General features: G+C 31.2%; 1 protein-coding gene across 2 annotated transcripts in view; it reads right to left on the minus strand.

The window, feature by feature from the left end:
* Positions 1-25,682, minus strand: part of LOC136974405 (dynein axonemal heavy chain 8-like) — a 315,206-nt gene that overhangs the window by 275,778 nt on the left and 13,746 nt on the right. For both annotated transcript variants that reach the window (XM_067269272.1, XM_067269270.1), the window contains exons 4-8: positions 24,190-24,332; positions 20,643-20,850; positions 14,682-14,845; positions 12,565-12,741; positions 337-450 (exon numbers count right to left, since the gene is read on the minus strand). In XM_067269272.1, coding sequence (XP_067125373.1) covers positions 337-450; positions 12,565-12,741; positions 14,682-14,845; positions 20,643-20,850; positions 24,190-24,332 — 806 coding nt within the window. The remainder of the gene's footprint in view (positions 1-336; positions 451-12,564; positions 12,742-14,681; positions 14,846-20,642; positions 20,851-24,189; positions 24,333-25,682) is intronic.

Here is a 25,682-nt window from a genome sequence, read left to right on the forward strand (position 1 = left end):
CAGAAAAAAATTAGCTACGTAATCTAAATATTTCTATTTAACAGCTGTATTTCACAAAGATTTTTTACTGTAGATACAGTTTTTTTTAATAATAATTTGATTCTCTACAATAGGTTATAAAATAATTATGATAGAACATGTCTCTATTTCTTAAAATTATAAGACTAATTTTTATTTTTTGAATTTATGATTTGACATAGTATATTTTAAACAGAAATGAGTTTTGTCTTAATTTTAATGATAAATATTTGTATTCAAAGTAATCAATTTTATTAAGTGACACTATTCACAAATTCCATAAATTTCATTATTATTAGTTTCATAAACTGTACTTACTAAATTATTCCTATATAATGGTTCATAAAACTTTTGTAAAGATTGAAGGTATTTTACATTCTCCATTGCTTCATTATACTGATCTGTGAAGCATGCTATAGTTTCTTTCCAGACCTGATTAAAAGAAATAATTACTAGCAATGTTTTAAAGATTAAAAGTAATAAAAGTTATTAAAATATAATAAATATAAAATATAGTTTAGAAATCCTAATATAATAAATTTATTCTTATTATTTTTGAAATTATTAGTTATGCTTGGAGACTGTTTAAATTCATACATCTTACAGCAAAGAAAATAAAACACATTTTAGAATTATAATTCATTAATAATTTCAAAAATTATTCATTTTTATTCATAATGAAAATATCATATTGTAAAAGAATAATTAAAAACATTTCAAACTATTAAAATTACTTTAATGAACTGTTATTATATAGATTATCCAAAATTATTTGCACATAGTTAATGTGCATGTCACTCACAATCCACAATCAAGAGTTGGTCTGTCATCCTAATGTGTTTTCTTAGTGTTCTGAAAGCTGCAAGCCTGAATATGTATGTTTTGTGAACCTTGTGCATAATTAAAAAAAACCCTACCATACAAAATCTTTTCAATTGTGAAGTAAGCAGTGTTATTCAATTCTTGAATGCTCAAGAAGTGAGAATGGATGATATTTATCAGCATTTAAAACAGGTGTATGGTGATTTGGTAATGAATGAATGAATCAGTGAGAGCAAGTGATATGAAATATCCATTTTGTTCAAAACATTTCCCATTCTTTGACTGACATCACCAATTAATTAAATGCACTGGCAGTAAACAAATATAACAAAACAATTTTAAAGCATTAACAATATAATAAATTTTTAAATAAAAGAGATAATTATGTGGAAAAATAGAATCATGTACTGTGTATTTAAAAAAGACATAAAAATCAAATAACAACACATTTCTTCATTCTTCTTTAAACAGTCTTATTTTCTGGATGATTCTCATATGTTTTATTTTAAATAACACAGTCCTGACATAAGAACGAACTTGGGAAAATGCTATGACAAAAACAAACTCACTGATTTAATTTTCTATTTTTCTAGATTTAAGTAATCCAATAGAATAGTTTTAGTTTCTTCAGTATTTTTAAATTAGCAATTGAATATATTTTATTATTATAATTTTCAGACCAAATGATATTTACCAAATCAACTACATTAACTATGTCTTCTACCAAAGAAAATGGGCCTTTCAGGTGCTTTAGGCTTTTGTCTCTCATTTTTAAAATCTAATTATTTAGAATTATGGCACATGAAACAAGTATAGTTTTTATTGTTTTTGTCTAATTGAAAAACTACAAAATCTTAATTTTCAATTAATGTGGAATTCCATTAATATGATCAATGGCAATTAACACTTCAATTTGTATACATTTTATAATGTTCTACTACTTGTGCTTCTTCAAATATCAACTACAGTTTATTTAATACAAAAACTAATATAATGTAACTAACAAATATTATAATAATAATAATAATAAATTTATATTCTGACAGTCAGCTGCCATAAATTATATGTAAATACATATAGTTATAGTTAATTTTTTATATATATTTCTAGAATGCTCTGTCATTCTCTTTTGTCTTTTCAGTTCCTCTATCTTTCTCTCTTACCTTGATGATATTTTTCCTAAAGGAGCAATAAACCTAGCAGGGAAAAGTGAAGAAAAAGAATACATCAGTGGTGTGCAATGACATTTGATGATAGGGAAGCTGTGCCAGCCCTGGATAGAATTATTGGAAGTGTTATACAATATTTTGGTGTGTAGCATCCACAAGCTAAACCATGTGAGGTTGGTGCTCTGTAAAGTACATGCGCAAATGCCATTCAAATATTTTGGCCGTGGAAACTGTCTTGTATTCAACAATATGGCGCTTCCATTGGAAATATGCATATACGAATTTATGTTCAAATATTCAATAGTAATCTTATCATTGTTTTTCAGATATAGTATAGAAATTTATAATAAGATATATAATGTGGTTATAATAAAATATTAATTTTAATTAATTCAAAGTATGTTAAAATATGAAAATAATCACACAATATGTATTTATATTTTAGAAAATACAAGGTAAGCGGCACTTCCACAGCTTCCATGGATGGCATGCCACTGCAATACATACAGGTAGACAGGAGAATTTGGGATACTTTTTCTTTTTCGTGTGTAGAAAGATGAAGTAAATACGCTATATACCAATACATGAAACTCCCCTTAATATCAAAGACAGCTGACGTGAATAGCTGCTGCCCTGCCAAAAGCATGGAGTAGCATAGTGTTATTTTCCTTCCCAACATATTATACTAGGACATCATGCAACTTTGTCATATCACAATAGAATTGAAGCAAAGCCAGAACAAAAGAAGCAATCCCTGCACCTGTTAGGCACAGAAGAAGCGATTCTTGTACAGACCTGACAGACACGAACAGGTGAACTTTGCACTTGCCACCACAAAAAAAGGCTATCATATCTGCAGGCCACAGAAGACACAATCCTTGCACTGGCAGGTATGGAGAGACAATCCAAGAACAAAGCAATCGATGGCAAATGCTTCATTCTTGTGTTTTGTTTGTTTTTCATGCCTATTTTGCGTTAAGCACATGTAATACTGTTTTTATTTTTGACTCCTAAGCCTAAATTCCATTATGTGCACTTGTCGCATAAGAGAGCATGGACATTGTCACTGTAATACCTTTGTATATCAAAAACAAAGTCATGACTCCTATTTTTATTTTCCTGGCTCTGTCATAGATATGGCAATTGGTCAAAAAATGACTCTCACAAAATTTTTACATTTTTGGACTCAAGGAATCTTGAAATGTCAAAAAATGCAAAAAAATTTGGGGGTTTTTTCTATAAGTATGGATGTTAATGTGTGTGTGGGGGGGATAATTTTGTTCACCCTCTTTGAAGCTTAATAACTCCTGTGCTTTTCAAAAATTTCTGAAATTTTGCAGGTAGGTTTGTGTATTACCGTATTTTTGTGAAATGACTGGCATGCGGGGGAGACTATAAAATCAAATATTTCTGTACAGAAAAACTGGCATGCCAATTTATCCCAAGGAAATGCCAATATGCCAGTTTAACAGACATTATAGATTCCTCTCTAGAAAGCACGTTAAAAAGAACAAGAAAATTGCATCACATAAAATGAATGTGTTTTTATTCTAAAACTGTGAAACTGTCAGCATTACATCAAAAACTATAATTATATGTTAAATTTCAGAAATAAACATATTAAGTTTAACAAACTTGCCCTAAATTATCTCAACTTATGTCAATTAATGGAAATTTGAGAGGAGGATGTTATTTTTAAGGTCAGGGTAGATAGTCAGTGTAGCCAACAGTTAGCTTACTAATAATAATAATAATAATAATAATAATAATAATAATAACTAATCACTGCACACAAAGCTAGAACTAATTTAAAATCGTAAGTACAAAAAACCTTTCACACGCTGTTTCTAGCAAACAAATTGGTGAGCACAAACGTTTTCGGCCGTTTTAAAAGGCCTTCTTCAGGTGCACCGAGGACGGTTGGAAAGTCGGATAGCAAATGTTTACGTGACATCATTGTTTACGAGGGGTTTCCTCTTACAAGTGACGTCTTAGCAGAGAAGGTTTAAACGAAATTGACCTTGGAAAATATTTTAAGATTAGCGAAGCTGCGTGAACTATTGTCGAAGATATGCGAATTGCGAAAGGTGGAAAAAAAGGAAAGGAAATAGAAAGAAAAAGGGAAAAAAAGAAACCTGATAAATTTAGAAACTGCACGAGAGAATGAAACAAACAAGGAGAGGGTAGACCAGCCTATTTAATTAAGGGGGTACGACGCGCAACAAAAAATTTAACTCACCCCTAGCCCAGTTCGCAAGCGAACCCAGTATAACGGCCGAATGGGAAGATGCTAGGATTACCGTTCCTATTCTTGACTCTAGCAAACTTAGAACAATTGAAGCTATAGAAATCTTTACTGAATCCCTCAAAAAAAACTGCATTAACAGCAGGGATGCAGATTCGCTCTCCCCCGCCTGGCGGTCACTCCTTGATAACCCCCATAATTAAATAGGCTGGTCCACCCTCTCCTTGTCCGTTTCGTTCTCTCGTGCAGTTTCTAAATTTATCAGGTTTCTTTTTTTCCCTTTTTCTTTCTATTTCCTTTCCTTTTTTTCCGCCTTTCGCAATTCGCATATCTTCGACAATAGTTCACGCAGCTTCGCTAATCTTAAAATATTTTCCAAGGTCAATTTCGTTTAAACCTTCTCTGCTAAGACGTCACTTGTAAGAGGAAACCCCTCGTAAACAATGACGTCACGTAAACATTTGCTATCCGACTTTCCAACCGTCCTCGGTGCACCTGAAGAAGGCCTTTTAAAACGGCCGAAAACGTTTGTGCTCACCAATTTGTTTGCTAGAAACAGCGTGTGAAAGGTTTTTTGTACTTACAATAATAATAACCCTCAACAGATGCCCTCAACAAATGTGAGGAACCAACCCAGCCTTGGCGTTTCTGTGGCAATGCATCCACAGACCACAAAGGCTGGAAAACCACGCCAACAGATGAAATGGACAGTAGAAATGAACGAGTTTATCATCCGTACTTACTACACCATCACAAAACTCGAAACAAACATGACAGCATACAGACAACAACTACACCATAGATTCACACAACAGTATCCTCATCTCACTGTCACCGAACAAAGGATTGTTGATCAAAAAAGAACAATTATACACAACAACTTTATTCCACAAACAACACTTGAAATTATCAAACAACAGGTTGCTGATCAAATACATCAACAGACAGAAACATCTAACATTAATGAAGATCATGTAACCTGTCAGGATAATCCAGCAACAAGCATTGATAATAACACACACACAACAATTACCACTAATGATACTACAGACACTTCCTCATCCATCACTGATAACATAGACATAGATTTAGTTAATATGCTCTCACTTATATTTCAGGAAACACTCACTAAATATACAGGTACAGATCCCACACAACGACCACAAATACCAAAAATCAACATGTCAAAGGAAGTAGGAAAAACACTAAATTACGTAAACACTCACTTACTACCACACTACATTCATTCAATTTCTACACTCTCAGACATTCATACATTAGTTTATGCTGGGGCAGTCATAGTAGTGACACACCATGGACTGAAAGTACAATCACAGACAAATACACAGAAAACACAATTCTATCACAAGCCTGCCTGGCAGAGAAGAATAGAAACACAAATAAATGACATTAGACAGCAATTAGGCAGGCTGACACAATACACGAAAAACAACATAACACCCAAATTACGGAAACAGCTCAAAAACATTTTCAAGAAAATAAAAACACACACAAAACACGAACGTCACAACACACGCATTACAGAATACATTGATACACTAAAACAAAAACTTGCTGCCAAAGCACGTAGACTAAAATGATACAAAACATGTACACTACGAAAACAACAAAATAAATTATTTACAAACAATGAAAAACTCTTTTACAGACAAATTAATAACAAAGCAAACACTGATACACAGCACAGTGGCACACCAACAGAAGAAGAACTCACAACATATTGGTCTTCTCTTTGGTCCAGTGCTGTCACGCACAATGCTGAAGCAGGCTAGATCGAGGAGGAGAACAGAAACTTGCACAACATACCAACTATGCCCTGTGCTAAAATAAGCATACATGATTTCCAATGCACTGTTAACAGAACACACAACTGGAAGACACCTGGTGTAGACAACATTCACAATTTCTGGTACAAAAAGTTTACATCACTGATGATGATGGTGTTTATTTTTAAAATAAACACCGTCATCATCAATCCACAAGACATGCCAAATTTTCTTACTCAAGGCATCACCTACATGAAACCTAAAAACAACAATACCACAGACCACACACAATACAGACCAATTACATGTCTTCCAACACTACAAATTACTGACATCTTATATTGCAAACAAAATATACAGACATGTTGAAGAACACAACATTCTCATGAAACAACAAAAAGGCTGCCATAGAAATCACAGGGGATGCAAAGAACAGTTACTCATAGATTCAGTCATTCTACGGCAAGCACACAAACAACACAGAAACATACACATGGCATATATAGACTACAGAACAGCATTCGACAGTGTTCCACACAGTTGGCTGCTACATATTCTACACATGTACAAAATACATCTATCACTCATTGCATTCTTTCAAAACACTATGCAGCACTGGAGAACAACACTATATCTCAGGGTTCGTAACACTTCCATACAAACAAACCAAATTTTTATTAGGCGAGGAATTTTTCAAGGAGATTCCTTGAGTCCTCTCTGGTTCTGCCTAGCCTTGAACCCATTATCCAACATGTTAAACAATACACAATATGGCTACAATATCAGGCATGAAAAAACACAGTATACACTTCACATCTCATGTACATGGATAACATAAAACTTTATGCATCCACACAAAAACAACTTCATCAACTCCTACAAATCACACATTCATACACCAAGGACATACAAATGGAATTTGGCCTAGATAAATGCAAAACACTTCACATAGAAAAAAGAATCCTGAAAAAGAAGACTTTGCACTTGGAAATGGAGATGTTATTGAATCCGTGGAAGAGGGCGAGTTCTACAAGTATTTAGGATTCCAACAGGCCAAACTAACAGAACATACACAAATAAAGCAAAGATTAATTAAAGAATACCAAAGTAGGTTAAATGCTATTCTCAGAACACAGTTAAATGCAAAACACACAGTTAAAGCAATAAACACATATGTCATTCCAGTACTCACATATTCTTTTGGTGTTATACATTGGACTCACACAGATCTCGAGCAACTCCAAAGGAAAACAAGAACAACACTTACTAAGCATAAACAACATCATCCTAAATCCGCCACAGAAAGATTAACCTTTCCACGTAAAGATGGCGGACGTGGCCTGATTGACATAGTTAACCTTCACTACAAACAAATACAGTCACTGCGAGAGTTTTTCTACATTAAACAAGAAACATCACAATTACATAAAGCAGTAACTCTAGCAGACTCGAATAACACACCATTAAACTTACACTCACATCATATGGACACAACACAACATATAAAAAGCATAGACACCATTAAGCAATTGTGGGCTCGAAAGGCACTCCATAGCAGGCATCCTTATGATCTGGCCCAGGGTTTTGTTGACAAAACTGCGTCAAACAGCTGGTTAGCTCGGGGACGCCTCTTTGGGGAGACGGAAGGATTCATGATTGCCATACAGGATCAGGTCAAAAATACTAAAAACTATAGAAAACACATACTCAAAGATGCAACACTCACAAATGACACATGCAGAAAATGTCACATCATGCCAGAAACTATACAACACATCACCTCTGGTTGCAAGCTCTTGGCACAGACAGATTATTTATACAGACATAATCAAGTAGCAAATATAATACACCAAGAGCTTGCAAAGAAACACAAATTAGTAGACATCCACGAACCATACTACAAATACATTCCACAGACAGTATTGGAAAACAACATGCACAAAATGTACTACGACAGAGCCATAATCACAGATAAAACAATTTACCACAACAGACCAGACATCACACATATTGACAAACACAATAAAATCACATACATTCCAAACACTCACAATATACAAAACGCATGCACTGAAAAAATTAGCAAGTACACAGAACTCGCCCAGGAAATAATACATCTGTGGAGGATGGATAGGGTGCTTATTGTACAGTACCTGTTGTTCTCTTCTCTACAGGTGTCATACCACACACACTACACAAAAACCTGGGCACATTACAATTGAATAGAAACATGTACATCACACTACAGGCCACTATATTGAATACATGTCATATTGTGAGAAAATTCCTGAATACAGACACACACACTGATACACTTCTTTAATTTCTGTTTTGGTTACTATGCCTTGACTCTGGTCCAGCATAGTATACAGCTACCGGTGTTAACCGAGTATATCTCACTTAATATAATAATAATAATAATGTCACTAATGGTTTATTGTCTTGTAAACAAAAACTCTCTTCCTGATTTTAAGTCAGTCAAATTACAATGATGATTATATTGCACTCGGAAAAATGGTTTTTTTAAACATTTGTTTAACAACTAGTTCTGTCAGATCTGATTAATTTTATTTTTTTTAGTTGCAGTTTAACCAGCATGCCAGTAACCCTGAGGTTTCTGGCATGCTGGTCTTCTCCATTTATATGTGACATGCCAGTCAATCTGCAAAAATATAGTAGAAAGATTCATGCTATTAAATTTTGATGGTTTAAGGTTGACAGGGTAGAGAGATAAAGTGTGGTCGTGTGTCATATCTGGAGTAGAGTTGTACTTAATGACAATTTTACTCATTATTAGTATTTACAATTTTTTATAAAACCCATCCCTACCCTCAAAATTAAGCTTTTTGCCTTTTTATAATAAAAATGTAACAATTTTTTTAAAATAAAATATTGTAGTGGTGCGCTACTTTATTGTTTTGTTTGTATAGTTATATATTATATTGTGTATATAAAACATTGTTCATTACGTGTCGGGATCTAACTTTTGTATGATTGTTTGCGGAATAGTATACCATATCACCGTTCCTGTCTACACCAGTCGGAGTGGGCTAATTGGCCAAAGGCGAGTCACGTGAGGAAGAGAGCATTCATGCATGACGGGTAATATAAAAGGGACTGTCGTATGTGCTGAAGAACTTTTTTTTGTTTTTCTTCATGGAGGACTAATCCGTTTCCATCCGTAAGGACAGGACATCCTCGACCTCGTGGTGTGCATCTATGGACAGTATATGGTTTACGGAACGAAGTAAGATTATTATTGTAAACGTGGTATATTTGTATACAATAATTTATTTGTTTGTAGTGTTATTGTTCGTCAGTTATTGTATTTGTTATAATTGTTTATTATTGTAAATGTGGTATACCCGTCAACCATACTGTTGTTGGCCTTGATCCTTGATTTTATTAAAGTCGTCGTCGTCTTGTTTCAATTAGTATTGCATAGTCCTTTATTTCATTTACACCCAGACTCAATATATTCCGATATATTAGAGATCAAAACAATATCATAACAGATAGCACCACCAGAATTTTAAATGTTGCTGGGAAAGTTAAGAGTTTATTGCTGGATTTTTTACATTTAAATAGACCCACATTACATTTCTGGATTCCTCATCTCAATTAATGGAAAATGGGAAAGTTTTATCAAAATTGATCTATTAAATTTTGAGAACAAACTCAATTCCATGAATCCATACAAGACATGCCGGCAACCGTGAAACACTGCATGACAAAGTCACTTGATCTGTGTGATATCAGTTTGTCATGCACACCTGTGAAATGACCTTATATCTCAAAAACAAAGTCCTAGACCTCCATTTTTTATTGCATTTTTGCAGTCCACATTGCAATTAATGGAAAATGGCAAAGTATAATCAAAATCTATTGAACAGATTTTGAGAATGAACACAAGTCTATAAGCCTCATAGAAGCTTTGCTAATGCTCCTCTTCAATTAATCTATAATGTATCTGTAGGTGACAATTAATTGATGCAACCTAATGTCAAAGACAGGAACTTTTTATTCACTAATTAACTCTTTCCCCTTGGGTGCTGGTGACTCATATACAGAACAATAGAAATAGAAGAAGCCCTAAGAGCTACGCAGAGGAGAACAAGGCACTTTTTAGCTGGACGTCCAAGCAAGAGCATGTGGACTGGTAGATCTCCAGGTCATTAGTAGCATCAACTGGAGGTAAGGACAAGCTTTCTCAATTATAATTTCTGTTCTGGCAGAGAGAAAATTCAGTTTTAGAGATAATCTCAAGGAGACCCTTGCAGAACATGTAAGATACAGATTGTTCATTCTTGTGTAAGAACACTGGAATCAAGGACTGTCACCACACCTAGAACTACACTGAAAAATAGGTACCCCCTTTCCTATGAACTTCTTTCTTATTCATTTCTAAGTCTATCTCTCTTATTCTTCTTTAGTTTTAATTAGATTAAGGCCTTAGAAATAATTATTTTAAATTTGTGATCCTGAAAGTACTGATTGACGATAATTGTTGCAACTATATTTTCGGTTTTGGTTTCCCCTTACTGTTTATTCAAGTTTTATTTTGTTAACAACAAAATCTGTAAAAATTCCCAAAATCTGTGGACTGAAAAGGAGTTGGAATCTGAAGAACTGTGTTCATCACGAAATAAAGACACTGTTTTTTCATACATTGTATCTTTGTGTGCCTCCTTTTGCAATGAACATAACAATTGTTTGATTCTTGTAAAAATAAATTGTTTTGATTCTTGTATTTATTTTTACAAGAATTAAATGTATTACTGTCGGCCATGTTTTATATTTTATTTATAACAATTGTTCGGTTTGATCATTTTGATTATAGTAGCCTATATTCTGTAGAAATTTTGGTGTACTCTTCCCTGTACAATGTTATTTTTATGCAATATTAATAAACTGTAAATATTATATGTTTATTTAATACAGTAATACAACAAAATAAACATAATGCATGATTCTCATTCATACATCTATGTAAATGTAACACTTTTTGCCTTTTTTTTCTGTTTTGTTTCCCTGAAACTTTGATTCATAACAGTTTATTTGCAGTTTTTACATTAATAAGTGCTCACACACATGCTGTTGCAAATGCCACTACACATTAGTCACAAACTTCTACATGCTTCAGAACACATACATATTGTAGTAGTCATGTCCTGACATTTTACTTACCCTGTATAATGATATCATTAAATTTTTATATGAAAACATCACACATGTGGTATCTAAAATTTCCTGCTAACTCAGAGGGGCTAACATTGTGGCATTTTCATAGCAGTTCATTTTCAGGAGAACATCTTCAGGATCAAAGGTTGATGGGACTGCAAATGCTCTCTGCATTGTGCATGAGATACTCTGCTAGCAGTCCAACCAGCAACACACCTCCTTGTGTTTTGATCATCCAAGGATAAATCCTCAAACATTTCCATAGATTTATTTTTTCCTGTGGCTGATGGTGAGTTTGAGTTCACTATCAGACAGGGCTTTATCCATTCCACCTGATCTTTGCATGCCATGAAGTTATCAAGGTCCATTTCACAGTTGCCTGCATATGATGGTTGCAACAATAGGTTCATCATAATAGTTTTCATTACTGTCCAAAATTCATTCGCATCCGGTAATTGTTACCATCTCTAAGGCAAATAACAGAGAACATTCTCTATATGGTCCTGAGTAAGTCATCCCATGAGAAGAAACTTAAAATCATATTTTTCCTCAAATTCTCTCCACAATAAGTGTATGGTACTTATGTTCTCCAGCCACTCATACAGGTATGATGGGTTTCTCTGCTTGCTATTCAAAACCTGCAAGTCCCTCAAAAACTGATGTCAATTTATTCACAGTTTGCAAGGTAGTGAATCATCTCTAAAATCCAAATCAAAAAGCACACAAAATGACATTCCTTGTAAATCACAAAAGAAAAGAACAGTCTCAAAGATTGTGCTAAACCAGACCAGAAGATGGCAGTGCTGTCACTTTTCAATGTCAAGGAGAAGAGTTTTGTGTATTGATTTGTAGAGTATTTGGTTGAAGGAGGTCACATTCAACAATAAGAAAATTAATTTCCTTCATTTTCTCTATCTAACTCTTATACCAGTCTTCTTAATTTTAAGATGACTTACGGCACAAAGTGCTGTAAGTCTTGTATAATGATGCCGTAAGTCATCATTATACAATTGTCATGGTTAACACAATTTGTAATGGAAATTGCAAAATTTAACTGTTGTTCTACATTTGTATCTTGTATTTCCACACAACCCAGAAAAAAAAAATCTCACAATATAATTAACATTTTCATTATATACTGTATTTGTTTTCTATTTTATATTTGATTTTTTCTTTCCCTACATTCTCATATTTTATGAAACTATATATTAAAATAAATAAAAGTTGATAAAGATAAATAATTTATGATGTTTTTATATATAATTATCAATTAAGTATTATAAATTTTTAATTTTAAAAATTTAATATGAATAATGGTATATATCAATAAATATGGTTTTACCTTCAAACTTTTTGATTTGGAAAGAGAAAGTATTTGCATAACTGTTTTACAATCTTCATGCTTTATTTGCTTGATCAGAGAACTGTATCTTGCAAGAAGATATCTCCAGTGTTCCAATTCAGTGACAGGTCCATCATCATCAGATTCTTTACGTATTTGTTGACTTTCTGATATTACCTTAATTATATTTATTAATCATTTCTAATTAATTTATCAGTAACAATATATTATCAATTATTTAATAATAAAGACTTAAAAACTGAATTTCATATTTTGCATATATATTACATTCTACCAGAAATTTATTTATCATCTTAGAAAAATTTTTATTCATTAAAATAAGAAAAACTATATCTAATAAAATTTGATTTGACACAATACTTATGTCATTAAAAATCTTAGATAATTTTCAAAATAAAACTTTTGCCACTATTTTTTAAGTGCCCGAGAAATTGATGTATGAGATGTGATGTCTATCAGATCTAGATATCTTGTTGAGTGCCTTTGGGAGGACGTGGGCAATTAATGTGTCCCCAGCCGGCATTGTAATGACAGTCGATGGTCGTACGGTAATCTTATATCAACTGGAAGGGGAGATCGGACCAAAGGTCCGGGTAGCGTAACTGGTAACGTGTCTGCACGGATAGCAGAAGTTGCAGGTTTGAGTCCCGCTTCAGACCGATTCTTTTCTTCCAGTTAGGCCTAAATTTATTTAAATTATTTAATTAAAATTCCAAATTAACTTAAATTATTAATATTACTACAGCCATTTGCTAGCCCGATAATTCGGCAGTTGTTGGTCTTTATGTACAAAATGTCTTTTGTCCTGTCAATGCCTAATGTGGATCAAGCTTATATAAACAGCTAATGTTTCTGCCTGAACAAATGAACAGTGTGGACCTAATTTGAAGCACACTTGAGCAAGCTCTTTGCCTAAATTAGAGTAAACTACAAATATGGCATCCACCTCTTCACCCATTTTGGTGCTGTTAGTGTAAATTCTAAACATCGGGTAATCAAAAATGTTGGAGCAAGCCTATTAGAGGGGTGGTAATCACAAGTAGGGAGGGTTCTTTTATCTATGCCAAATTTTCTTATGTCGGCAAGCAGAGCTAGACTACGAAAAATCTTACCTTCCTTAACCATTTTGGTGATGCCTGAGTCACTATAATCTCACCAGGGCAAGTTGGCAAGGTTCTCCTTCCAAATGATTTCTTTAATTTCTAAATCTATCGGGGTCAAATCTGACATTACCAATAAAGCCCTCATGGGTACAGTCCTATACACCCTGCAAATATGAAAAGTATCTGAACAGATAACAGCTTCTATTGTGTACTTTGGTGGCCACATAACTCCAGACTTGTACAGCATAAGGACAGGTTGAATGGCACTCTGTGAATGAGTTTAGTAGCACTAGGCCCCAAGTGTTCCTAGAAATACTAGCGAGGGCATTGGCCATCTTTTTAGCTTTATCTGTAATGTATTTGATGTGGGGTGTAAAGTTAAACTTCTCATCAAGAAGAACACCTAAATATTTAATTTCCTTTGTTTGCTTTATACAATGTGCACCTAAATGCATAGTTAGTTTCCTGATGAGAGAACTGTGCCTACTAACAATCATACTTTTGCATTTTTCTGTGTTAATGGGCTGTCTACGTACAATGCTTCACTAGTGAATGATTTTGAGAATGATGTTGTGTATGTCGTGTAATCAATCACTGTTCCTTTGAGAAGCTAAAATTATAGTGTCATCTACATAGCTTTGGATATGGCAACCAGGAGACAGGGTGTTGTTAAGGTGCATTATTAATATCAAATTAGGATGTTCAGATTTAAAGTGGAAATATCTGACTCTACTGAAGTTTACTGAATCTTTTATCTTCCAATACTATTTTGTGTGACTTGTAACACTAATTGAAAATAAATTAAGAACAGTAAAAAGCAAGAACTTTTGGGTACAATGAGACTGTTTCTCATTATTTTTTAATAATATTTGTTGAGCAGATAGAAAACTATCTGAAGAAGCTCTCAATTAAGATATCTCTATTTCAGTAAAAATGTGGGTTATATAACTTGTTCATCAAGTGCTTCGTATTGTGTATGTATTAAATATTTACCTGTTCAATTTGTCTATTCCAAACTTTAATCAAAGATTCAATTGCAAAAATTTTTTCTGGTTCCTCAAAAAGCTTTTTAATATCTTCTACAGTTTTAATTTTAGAAAGATCTAATGCTTCACATTCTTTTAACTTCACTTGTCCATTGATACATTTCAAAGCAGCTATATAATAAAATACACATTTATTTTTTAAAAAAGATTTAACATGTATTTAAAAATTTATTTTGAAAATTTTTTATTTAAAAGAAAATACTTTATTGCATCTATAAAATGAAACTTAAGTTTAACATGTATCTTTTAGTTTTCTTATTTTCAATATCTCTAAATAATACAGTATTTACTATTGATTCATTAACTAAATTATTTTCTACTAATAAATAATTTTAATTATTAATAATATAAAGATTCATTCTAAACTACAACACTTTTTTACATTGTAAAATTCCTTGATTAAATTTTATTTTTAATAAAAATAAAATTAACAATTCAATTGCAAATTACACAGATTTTGTATTATAATATATTTTCTATTCAAATTATCATCATATTTTTTTATTTCTTATTCTGATGGTTTTCTTATATTTAGTTTTTGAAAATGAATAACATTCATGCATTTATTTTTCAAATAATAAATTTTATAAACATGAAATACTTTTTGTGTCAAAAAAAAAAGTCTCATAGCATCTCATTCAGTCACACACATTCTCATTTCAGGAAAGCATTACTATGACTCGTTTCTTTGTTTTGTACAAAATACTAGGGCTCATCAAACTTTGTCCAGAGTTCTCATTTGTAACAGATGTGCACATAACATCAGTGAGAGGCACTGATGTTATGTGCCTCTTTTTTATATTTTTTTTATTACTTTACAGTTTCTTGTCTGCCTAGATAAAATCTTTTAACTCAATTCTCAACCACCTCCCAATTTCCAATCTAGTAGAAAGTTTGCATACCCTGATGACAATACTTTCTTTTAGAGTTTGCAAACAATTTTAGCAAAAAAAATTAGCAAATCCTCACAGAGAATAACATGCATTAAATTAAATGCTAAACCAAGAATAATTTCAATAATTCAGTGTTACATATATAAAACTAAAAATTAAAAAATAAATTTAATAAAAATATAAATACAACTTTTACAAAGGAAAAGCTTTGCATGTTGTCCTCCTTTTTCATCGTTTGCACCATCAGCAGTCCTTGAACAATTCACACAAATTTCAGAGACGACCTTCCTTTGTAGGCTACTGCCTCCACAAATGGATGCAGTAGCCTACGCATTGCATGTTGTCCTCTGCAAAAAGAGGACAACATGCAAAGTTTTTTCTTTGTAAAAGTCGTATTTATATTTTCATTAAATGTAAATAGCGCCAGCCACGTACCTATATTGGATTTTTACTTAAAAAATAAAGTTTCTTTAGTTTTCACGGTATTTTTGATATATGACCAAAAATAAAAATGTGGGGCACTCTTATTTAGAAATATTCTTAGTACACTTTCTATCAATTTTTATAGGCTTCCCAGGGGCACTCCATGCTTTTATTTTTGGTCACATAATACCAAGAATATTGTGAAAGCTGAAGAAAATTTAGTTTTTACTTTTTAATGAATTTATGTGAATAAAAAAACATTTCTTTAAATTTTTTTATATTTTTTATTTTAAGTTAATTACTTTGCAAACATACCTCCAAAATGCAAGAGTAAGGATTCTGGTCACTTTATAAGACAAAGAAATGCAATAAAATGCTGCTTTAAAAATTAAAAGTTTAGATTTAAGGCCAGAACACACTGACCTAAATCTCAAACTTGCACATAAAATTTAGGCATGGAATTCTGCACCTCTATACACAGATGGATAATGATGATGGATTGTTTAATATGTGGAAGTCAGAGGATTAGGCCAGTTCATTTGAAGATGGATTCAGTGCTGAAATTTCAGCAATGAATACAGTCCGTTTCAAAATTATAAACACCCAACTTTTTTCAATAACAAAAACATTAACAATTGTAATGTATTTATTATATTAATATATAGTTTATAACATCATTTTAAACATTTTCTAAAATATTTAGAGCAATCTGACAATTACAAAAAAATTATCACAGATTTTCAATTTTGGATTGTTTCAAAAGTATAAACACATGTGCACAAAAAAATGATTTGTGATGTTTCAATATTCTGTAGGTCTGCCATTTGATTTAATTAGTTCAAATACTCTATCAGGCATACATTTTACTAGTTTTTGAAGTTGTTCTTGTTTAATATTTTCCCAACAATCCACGATAGCTAATTTCAATTCATTTACAGTATTGTATTGTCTGTTTTGGCCTAAACAAGACAACTCATAATGCCCCAAACTGTCTTTATTGGGTTCATATCAGGGCTCCATAATGGCCAATCAATTGCATTAATTTTTTTTCAGCAAATCAATTTTTAGTTGACTTTGATGTATGAATGGCAACATTATCCTGTTGGAATTGCCAGTTTTCTCCCCCAATAAGTGGTTCAAAAGTCATTAAATTTTGATACAACAGTTCTTGATACTTTTCTGAATTCATTCTATCTTCTATAAATACAATATCTGTTTTACCTCCCCCATCCATATCCTGCTTGCACCATCACAGATCCTCCACCTTGCTGTCTGCTCATTCTGACTTTGTTCTTCCTCAAATCATGCCAGTAGTGATTATAACCATCAGGTCCATCCAAATTCCACTTTTTTCATCTGAAAAGACTATTTGTTTCCATTCTTTCCATGTCATCTTATCTTTGGCCCACTTTAATCTAGCTGTTTTGTGCAATTGTGTTAATTTCAGTTTTGGCAGCCATTTTTGTAAATTTGGCATTTTTATGATTATGCATACATCTCCATACAGTTGCTGGTGAAATGCAATTGGCAATGTTGATGCTCAATGTCTGTCAGAGAAGCACTCTGACAGACAACTTGTTGACCATCAGTAACTGAAAAACCTTTCTTTTGTTTCTAGGTGTAAGGAATTTAGGCCTTTCACATTGCTTATTTCTGCCATAATTTTCACCCTAAGTTAACACATTTCTCACAGCATATGTAGATCAATTTATAGCTGCCAAAATTTGTCTTAGAGATTGTCCCGATCCTTTTAGTAGGTAAATTTCACGTGTAACCAACTTTGTTAGTGTTTTTCATAAGGCATTGTTTTAAATCACAAAAAAAGCATTTAAAATTGGCACCACAATTTTAATAATGAATGATATTCACTTCTGGTGACAACTAATTAAACCAATAATTAATAAAAAAATTATTATACTGATTTTATGCACTTGTGTTTATACTTTTGACACTCAAAAACTGAAAATCTATGATAATTTTTTTGTAATTGTCAGATTGCTCTAAAAATTTCAGAAATTGTTTAAATTGATGTTACAAACAACATACTAATATAATAAATACATTACTATAGTTAATGTTTTTGTTATTGAAAAATTTTGGGTGTATTTATAATTTTGAAATGGACTGTACATCTTCAAATGAGCTCTCAAATGCCAATTGTCGCAAAGTTTGCAGCATTGGCTACCTCCTCACAAAAGTTGCATGCATCTATGTATATGCCAGCCTACCAACTATTTGGAGCTTCTATAAACATTGGCTTAGCAGCTTAAAGACTAATACTAGCTCTTTATGCATTGAATCAAATAGTCTTTTCATTTTTATACTATATTTGTACAATTGCAAGTTTTTATGGCAAGTTTAACTTTTGTATTACCAAAATATTTTAAAATCAACTGTAATTTATTTTAAATTTTAAACAATTTTTAAAATCAACCATAAAATTATGGTGTGTTGCAGGAATCTTATTAAATTCAAAGTGTATCACTAATCCAAAAAGACTGGGAAACACTGATTGTTGTAATCTCCTTCATCATAATATACCGCAAGATAGTACCAATGAGAAAAATAAGAACATATTTGTCTTTGTCTAACTCAATTTTGTTTTGGTCATCAACCCAGGTGGATTTATTACGTATCAGAGACAACTGTTAACAAACCAGTACTTTTATGTCAAATAGTGTTCAATACAAAAAGTATGCTAATACATAGTATCTGCTCTGAACAAATTCTTTTCTTCCAGACTATTCTAAAATTATCTAATATTAAATTATTATAATTATTAATTTAGGTAAGAGATGGCACCTAATGTCTGTCTACCTCTAATACAAAATTACTTAGTATCTAATTATTAATAATAGCAAAAAATAGCTCAATTAATTATGGCAATCATTTGGTTTATTATTTAATACATCAAGCTTATTTATGTATGTATATGTATGTATATATATATGTATAGATTTGTTATATACTTTTTCATTTTCATCAATGCAAATTGTAAAATCAAAATATTGATCACTGAAAAATGTTGATGATGCTGTCCTGTCTTGCAGTATTGAATATTCACCTCAGATTTAACTCTTTATGCAAAAATAAACAGTGCATCCATTTCATTAGTTTGCAAATTTGCTTTTGTCATAATAAATGTCAATAAGTTGTAAAATTATAAGTATAACAAAGAATTGTTTGGAATTAAACTTTTTATTTAGTATCAGTTAATTTATTTTATGTACCTAAATATGTTTATACCCAGGTTAGAAATGGAAAAAGTTTAAGCAGTCATGTTCTAGACCAGTATCCTTCAACCTTGGGTCGTGTGAGGTCCATAGAAATTTCCTATCAATCTGCAAAAAATTTCATAGACTGGCAGGAAATTTTGTAACAACAAAATAATAAGATTTTAAACTTGTAATTAATATAAACAGTTTTTATTTATTTTTTACTATTGAAATTGTTTAAATAAAGTTTATTATATGATAACTTGAAATTTTATTAAAATTATTAGATAATACTATAATTACTATATAACAATAATAATAATAATTTTAAAAATATATAAAATAATTACATTTATGCATGACAATTATCAAATGAGAGTCAGTTGCACCATAATTCCCTCACCCCTTACACCCCTGCTGTTACACTTAGAGTTTAAATCTAAGAAAATTTATCTTTAGACTTTGCAAGTCTGCAAAATATTATTCCTATTTTTGCCAGTTGCAAGTGTGAAAAGGTTGAAGAATGCTGTTCTAGACCATTCTAAAATGCATTTTGGCTGTAACATTCTCAGCCCTGTTCAGTTAGATTATTTTGGTCTAAAAATTTTTTAAAAGTTAAGCACACTTTTTAACAAAATCCATATAGAAAAGAAACATAAACATGTTCAAAATATATATATGTTACTGGCCAAACCTGATTTCAGGCCAAACGGGTTTATCCTACAAGTGTCAGGATATACTAGTTTAGTCCAGGACAATCTAGTTTGGCCTAAATACTTTAGGCTTAACTAGTTTGACCTAGGCTGAACTGATTTATGTACTACAAATAGGTGCCAGTGTAAAAAAAAAATAATTTTGTGTAATTCAAAATGCCACCACAGTACACCCTGTAAAAATAAATAAAAGATACAATATTTTATAAGTAAATATTTTATATGTTTTATATTTTATATGTTATATGTTATGTCTCAATGTGTGATAAGCCCTTAAATATAATACAGTATAATTGTATAGGATCAAATAAATAATAAGCAGGTAGCTAACAGTAATAATAAGTAAAGTTTATTCTTTTTAACCAAACAGAAACCAAAAAGCAATAAATAATTAGCATTCAATTTTTCACACTTTGTTGTGGAAATAAAATTGATTCAAAGGTATTTCCATCTCCACTTTACTTAAATTACTACTGAATATAGTAACAAAAGATTTATAAAAGAATACCTCATTGTTTTTAGTAATATGATAACACACATTCTTTATGACAAAGACCTAATTAATTTTCAAACTACTTACTTTCTATTTCCTTTGTTAATAATACCAGCAAAAAATATGTATATAATTAAATTAATTAAATAACTTAAAATAGCAATATCTTACCTGTTAGAAAATTGTCAAATGATTGAAAAGATTGTAAAAAATATTGCCAATTTTCCTGAACATCTTCAGATAAAGATGTTGATATTGAATTGCTAGTTATATTAAGCAATGGACTATAAATTTTTTGTAAAGCAAATTGTATTCTTAATATAATGGCATTTCCAAAATCATCATCTGTTTGTGCACTGATCATTCCAACAAAGACATCCTAAAAGTTTTTAAATTTTTGTAATTAATTTTAAATTAACCAAATTGATTTGATTTCATTAAATTTATTATAAATACTAATAAATCTATATATCATAAAATTGTTTTCTTGTAACATTATTTCAAAGATCACAGTCTTTGCCTTTAATAAATACATAGGCTGCTTTTTTTCAAGCTCTGATGGTCCATAAAAAAAGACAAGTGTAAATAACAAAATGAATTTATTACCACAAAAGTTAGGTACAAACATGGTTACTTTTTGACATAATCATCATGAAGATTGAATCATTTGTCATATCTCTGGATGAGCTTTTCCATCCCCTTGTCATTGAATGTTGCCCCCAATGACTCAAGATGGGCCCTAATGTTGTTTTGAAGATTGTCATTAGTCTTGAACCTCTGCCCTCCTAGCCATTTTTTCTGTTCAGGAAAAAGGTGGAAATTACTCGGTACTAAATCAGGGCTATATATGCTGGGTGTTTAAAGGTGGTGAAGACTTCGTCTTTTTAGACTTCCACCCAGCTTAAAACTTTTTAATGTGTGAAGACTTCCACCTCTTTCCTGAACTGAAAACATGGCTAGCAGGGCAGAGGTTTGAGACTAATAATGATCTTCAAAACAACGTTATCAAGGCCATTTCAATTCACTGGCAGCAACATTCTATGACAAGGGGATGGAAAAGCTCGTTCACAGATATGACAAATTCTTCAATCTTCACAATCATCAAGTCAAAAAGTAACCATGTTTATACCTAACTTTTGGTAATAAATTCATTTTGTTATTTACACTTGTCTTTGTTTTATGGACCATTGGAGCTTGAAAAAACTGCTCTCATATGTTTCTATTGAATAATTTTATTTTAAAAAATTATTTTCTCTAAAGACTTTTAAATAATCTGTCAATCCCTTTAACAATGACATTGCTAAACTTAATATGCATTTCTAAAGCACATTTATTGCAACTTCTTATTATTAAATGCTTTAATATTTAGTTCTTTCAAATTATTACCATTTTCTGCTATAAATGCCTAAATATGGTGCAGAGAATTATTTCAATTCAATATTTCCTACAGAGTGCTATTCCTAATTACTATGAAAAGGCAGGATAGCATAAAAAAGCCACAAACTGAATTTCTTAAGGGCAAGGTCCCAAGCAAGTGTCCCAGTTGCCCAGCTCTAACAATAGTATTGCCAAGATGAAGACTTAATGAAAAAGCAAGCTTCTGAGAAGATATATAAACAATATAACCACACTTAATAAAATCTTTTTATTAATTAAGTTCTCAATATTTTATTAAGTTAAGTATTTTTTGCTACTGTTCCCTCTCGTGTAGAACCATGGCAAAAAATATGCTGAAGACATTGACAAAGGTTTTTGATGTCATTTCATAACAGAAAAAACACCACTTCAAAATTGACCTCAACTCATTTTCTCTCTCAGTAAAAATTTACAAGTTGGTATTTCACCAATCACATTTGATAATTCATCAATCACAGAATGATAATTTTTATGTGTTAACTAAGCAAGAGACCAGAAAATTAACAAACGGGCGTTAAACTACGTGCAAATATCGCTATAAATTACTAGCACTTTCAACAGAACTATTTTCATCTTCGTTAGGCAGATGATAACGGTTAAAATCCTTTTTCAAACCAAAAATTTTTTTAACTAAACTAACGGCACTAGAGCTTTGGAACAAGATCAACGATGGAACCGAATGTAAAGAAATTTAAACATACGCGCGTAGTGACAAAGTGCATGCTCTATAAAATGCTGACGTGGAGCTAGTGGCAATGCCTTAATCTGTTATATAAGTTGACCCACATAGGAGGCAAATCAAGCGTGGGAGTGTTGCACGGATTTAGTGCAGCGGTAAGAAAGGCCTCCCAAAAAACACAATGCTCTTGTTATTACAATGCCTAAGCATCACCACCTGGTCCCACAGCGGGATGTATTGGTGCTGCAGCAATTAAGATTAAGGCATTGCTTCTAGCTCCATGTCTCAGCATTTTATAGCGCATGTGCTTGTCACCACGCACATAAGTTTAAATTTCTTTACATTCAGTTCCATCGTTGGTCTTGTTCCAAAGCTCTAATGCCATTAGTTTAATTCAAAAAATTTTTGGTTTGAAAAAGGATTTTAACCGTTATCATCTGCCTAACGAAGACGAAAATAGTTTCGTCGAAAGCGCTAGTATTTATAGCGATATTTGCACATAGTTTAACGCCCGTATGTTAATTTTCTGGTCTCTTGCTTATTCAATGATCGGCATGAAGTCCAACCATTGTTACTGTTATGTGTTAACACAACCTGATGGAATTACAATGGAATTACAACATTCAGAAAGCACTTGCTGCTTATCAAAACAGCAAGTGCTTTCTGTTAAAAATGGGATTTCAAAAATTGAAGTAAGTTTTTTGTTCAAATCAAAATTGGCCTAAACTGCTCTTAATAAAAATGTACTCAATGTTACATTTCACAGAGAAGTTTTATCAAAAATGTATAATTTTACTTCATTATATAATATACACTGACTCCCATTTACCAAAATTTAAAAAATTTTATATTATAAACATTTGAATTGCACAACCACTACAAACAAATATATTCAGTTGCATGAGCAAAAAGTTTGAGAAATGCTGTGCTAGACAACATGGCTACTCTCCAAACACCATTGAAAGATCTAATTTGTCATCATTCCTCTGTCAGCCTAACAATCATTCCCATGAAACTGTATACAAAGATCTTACATATGACAAGACTGGCTGCCCTGTACAAGGAAATTGCCAGAAATACTAACTTTCAATTAGCTTTCAGAAGCCCCTCAGTTTTCACCCTCTTCTGTAAAGGTAAAGACCAACCAGATATGAGATTCCAACCCGGTATATAATTATCCAAAATATCCAATTACTATGTATTGGAAAACAGTAGCTAGCATGGATCAATGAATTATACATGTGACAACTACAAAATAATCAAAAAGAATTTAAAATAAAAATATTGTGTCATACAAGAAACTAACTAACAAAGATTTTAATCTAACAACAAATAAAATATACACTCCTGAGGTAAATGATTTAAATTTAAAAAATTCACAAAACGTTTGAAAAAATTTTAATTTACATATTTCTGTAGGTGTAACATTAGTACTAATTATTATTTTTAAATTTATTAATTAATTTATTATTATATATTTTGATTCTTAACCTAAGAGAAGAAATAGAAAGTTATCAAATTCATAAAAATAATTTTAAAAAGCTTATCATTTTAACAATTTTATTGTTTTGAGATTCTAAAAGAAATTAGAACTTAAATAAATATATTCAAAATTATAAATACCTCTGAAACATTCTTTTCAGTAATTTCAATATCTGGTTTCAGTGACAGGAAAAAAATGCATTTGTTTTTCAAAGGAATATCACTTCCTTTTGTAATCAATACTTTTTTTGTTTTTAATATTTTAGAATCAGTAGAAACTAATTCTGAAAAGTTTTAAAATTTTAAAGAAATATATTTCATTTTATTCAAATCAAACATAACATATTCCAAAAAAAACTAATAAGATTTTAAACTAACAATTTAAATTTGCTAACATATTATAATTGCTTTGTTTATAATGAAAAATATTTGTAGATTTTTTTATACAAAAATAAATATCTAAATAATTTCCTATTAATAATTTATTAGAAAATAAAAAAATTACTATTTGTAACAAAACTATTTCTAATAAAATAAAAATTTGCCATTTACATCTTGCTGAAGCAAAGAACAATTCTAATAATGATATCAAAAAGTGAGTGAAAACATAAGTGAACAAGTTTAATAACATGTTAATAACAAAGAAATGTTCATGTTTATCCCTACAACTTGACAAATCAACAGATGTAATACAGCTTGATTGCTGGATTTCATTTGTATAGTTTTTGAAGATTTTATCTGTAAAGAAGAAATGTTGGTTATGAATCCATTGAAAGAACAGACTAGAGGGTAGATATATTCAATGCTTTCAAAAGCTTCATTTCTAATTTGAAAATACAAGTCTTTAAGCTAGCTTCAATCACAACAGATGGAGCAAAAGCAAATGACTGGATCAAAAATTAGATTTACTGTATATCCCTTTGTTAGTCTTGTGATGAATTCTTCAGTTTTGCACTAGCACTGTATAATCCACCAGCAAGTTTTAGTCAATAAGAGATTAAATACAAAAGAAATCATGGATGTAACATTCAAAATTGTTAATTTTATTGGCAGAAATCCCCTCCAGAGGTGATTTTTTTTTATCAAAATTTGATGAAAAACAATAAAATTGGTATTATTTACAGAAGTGAGGTTTCTAAATAAAAATATATTCCTGCAACGGTGTTCATGGTTTGTTAATCAAGATAAGAAATTTTCTTAAAAAATAAGCTGACACACACACACACACACAATTATACAAAGAAAGCTGGCTTTGTGATTTAGTATTTCCAGCAGATCCAAATTAACTGACTTGAATTTAAAATTGCAAGGAAGGGGGAAAAAAAGCAATGGGTGACATGATCAGTGGCATTAATGCTTATAAAAATAAATTTGTAATGATTCAAGATCTTCAACAAACAATTCTGATTACTTCAAAATATAAACAATCATCAAAATTTTAATTATAATGACAAAAAGTACATTGAAGAAATTAAAATTGTTATTATAGACTTTGATAACAAATTTCATATTTTAAAATAATTGAAGATATTGTTCAATATCTATTTTTTCCATTTAAAATAGATTTAAATGTGAAACATATTTCAGCCAAAATTTCTGATATTTTTGATGTAGAAAAAACTATATTAGAAAAT

Source organism: Centruroides vittatus, unplaced genomic scaffold (assembly GCF_030686945.1).
Source record: "Centruroides vittatus isolate TY-2023 unplaced genomic scaffold, ASM3068694v2 contig_349, whole genome shotgun sequence".
Taxonomy (NCBI): Eukaryota; Metazoa; Arthropoda; class Arachnida; order Scorpiones; family Buthidae; genus Centruroides; species Centruroides vittatus.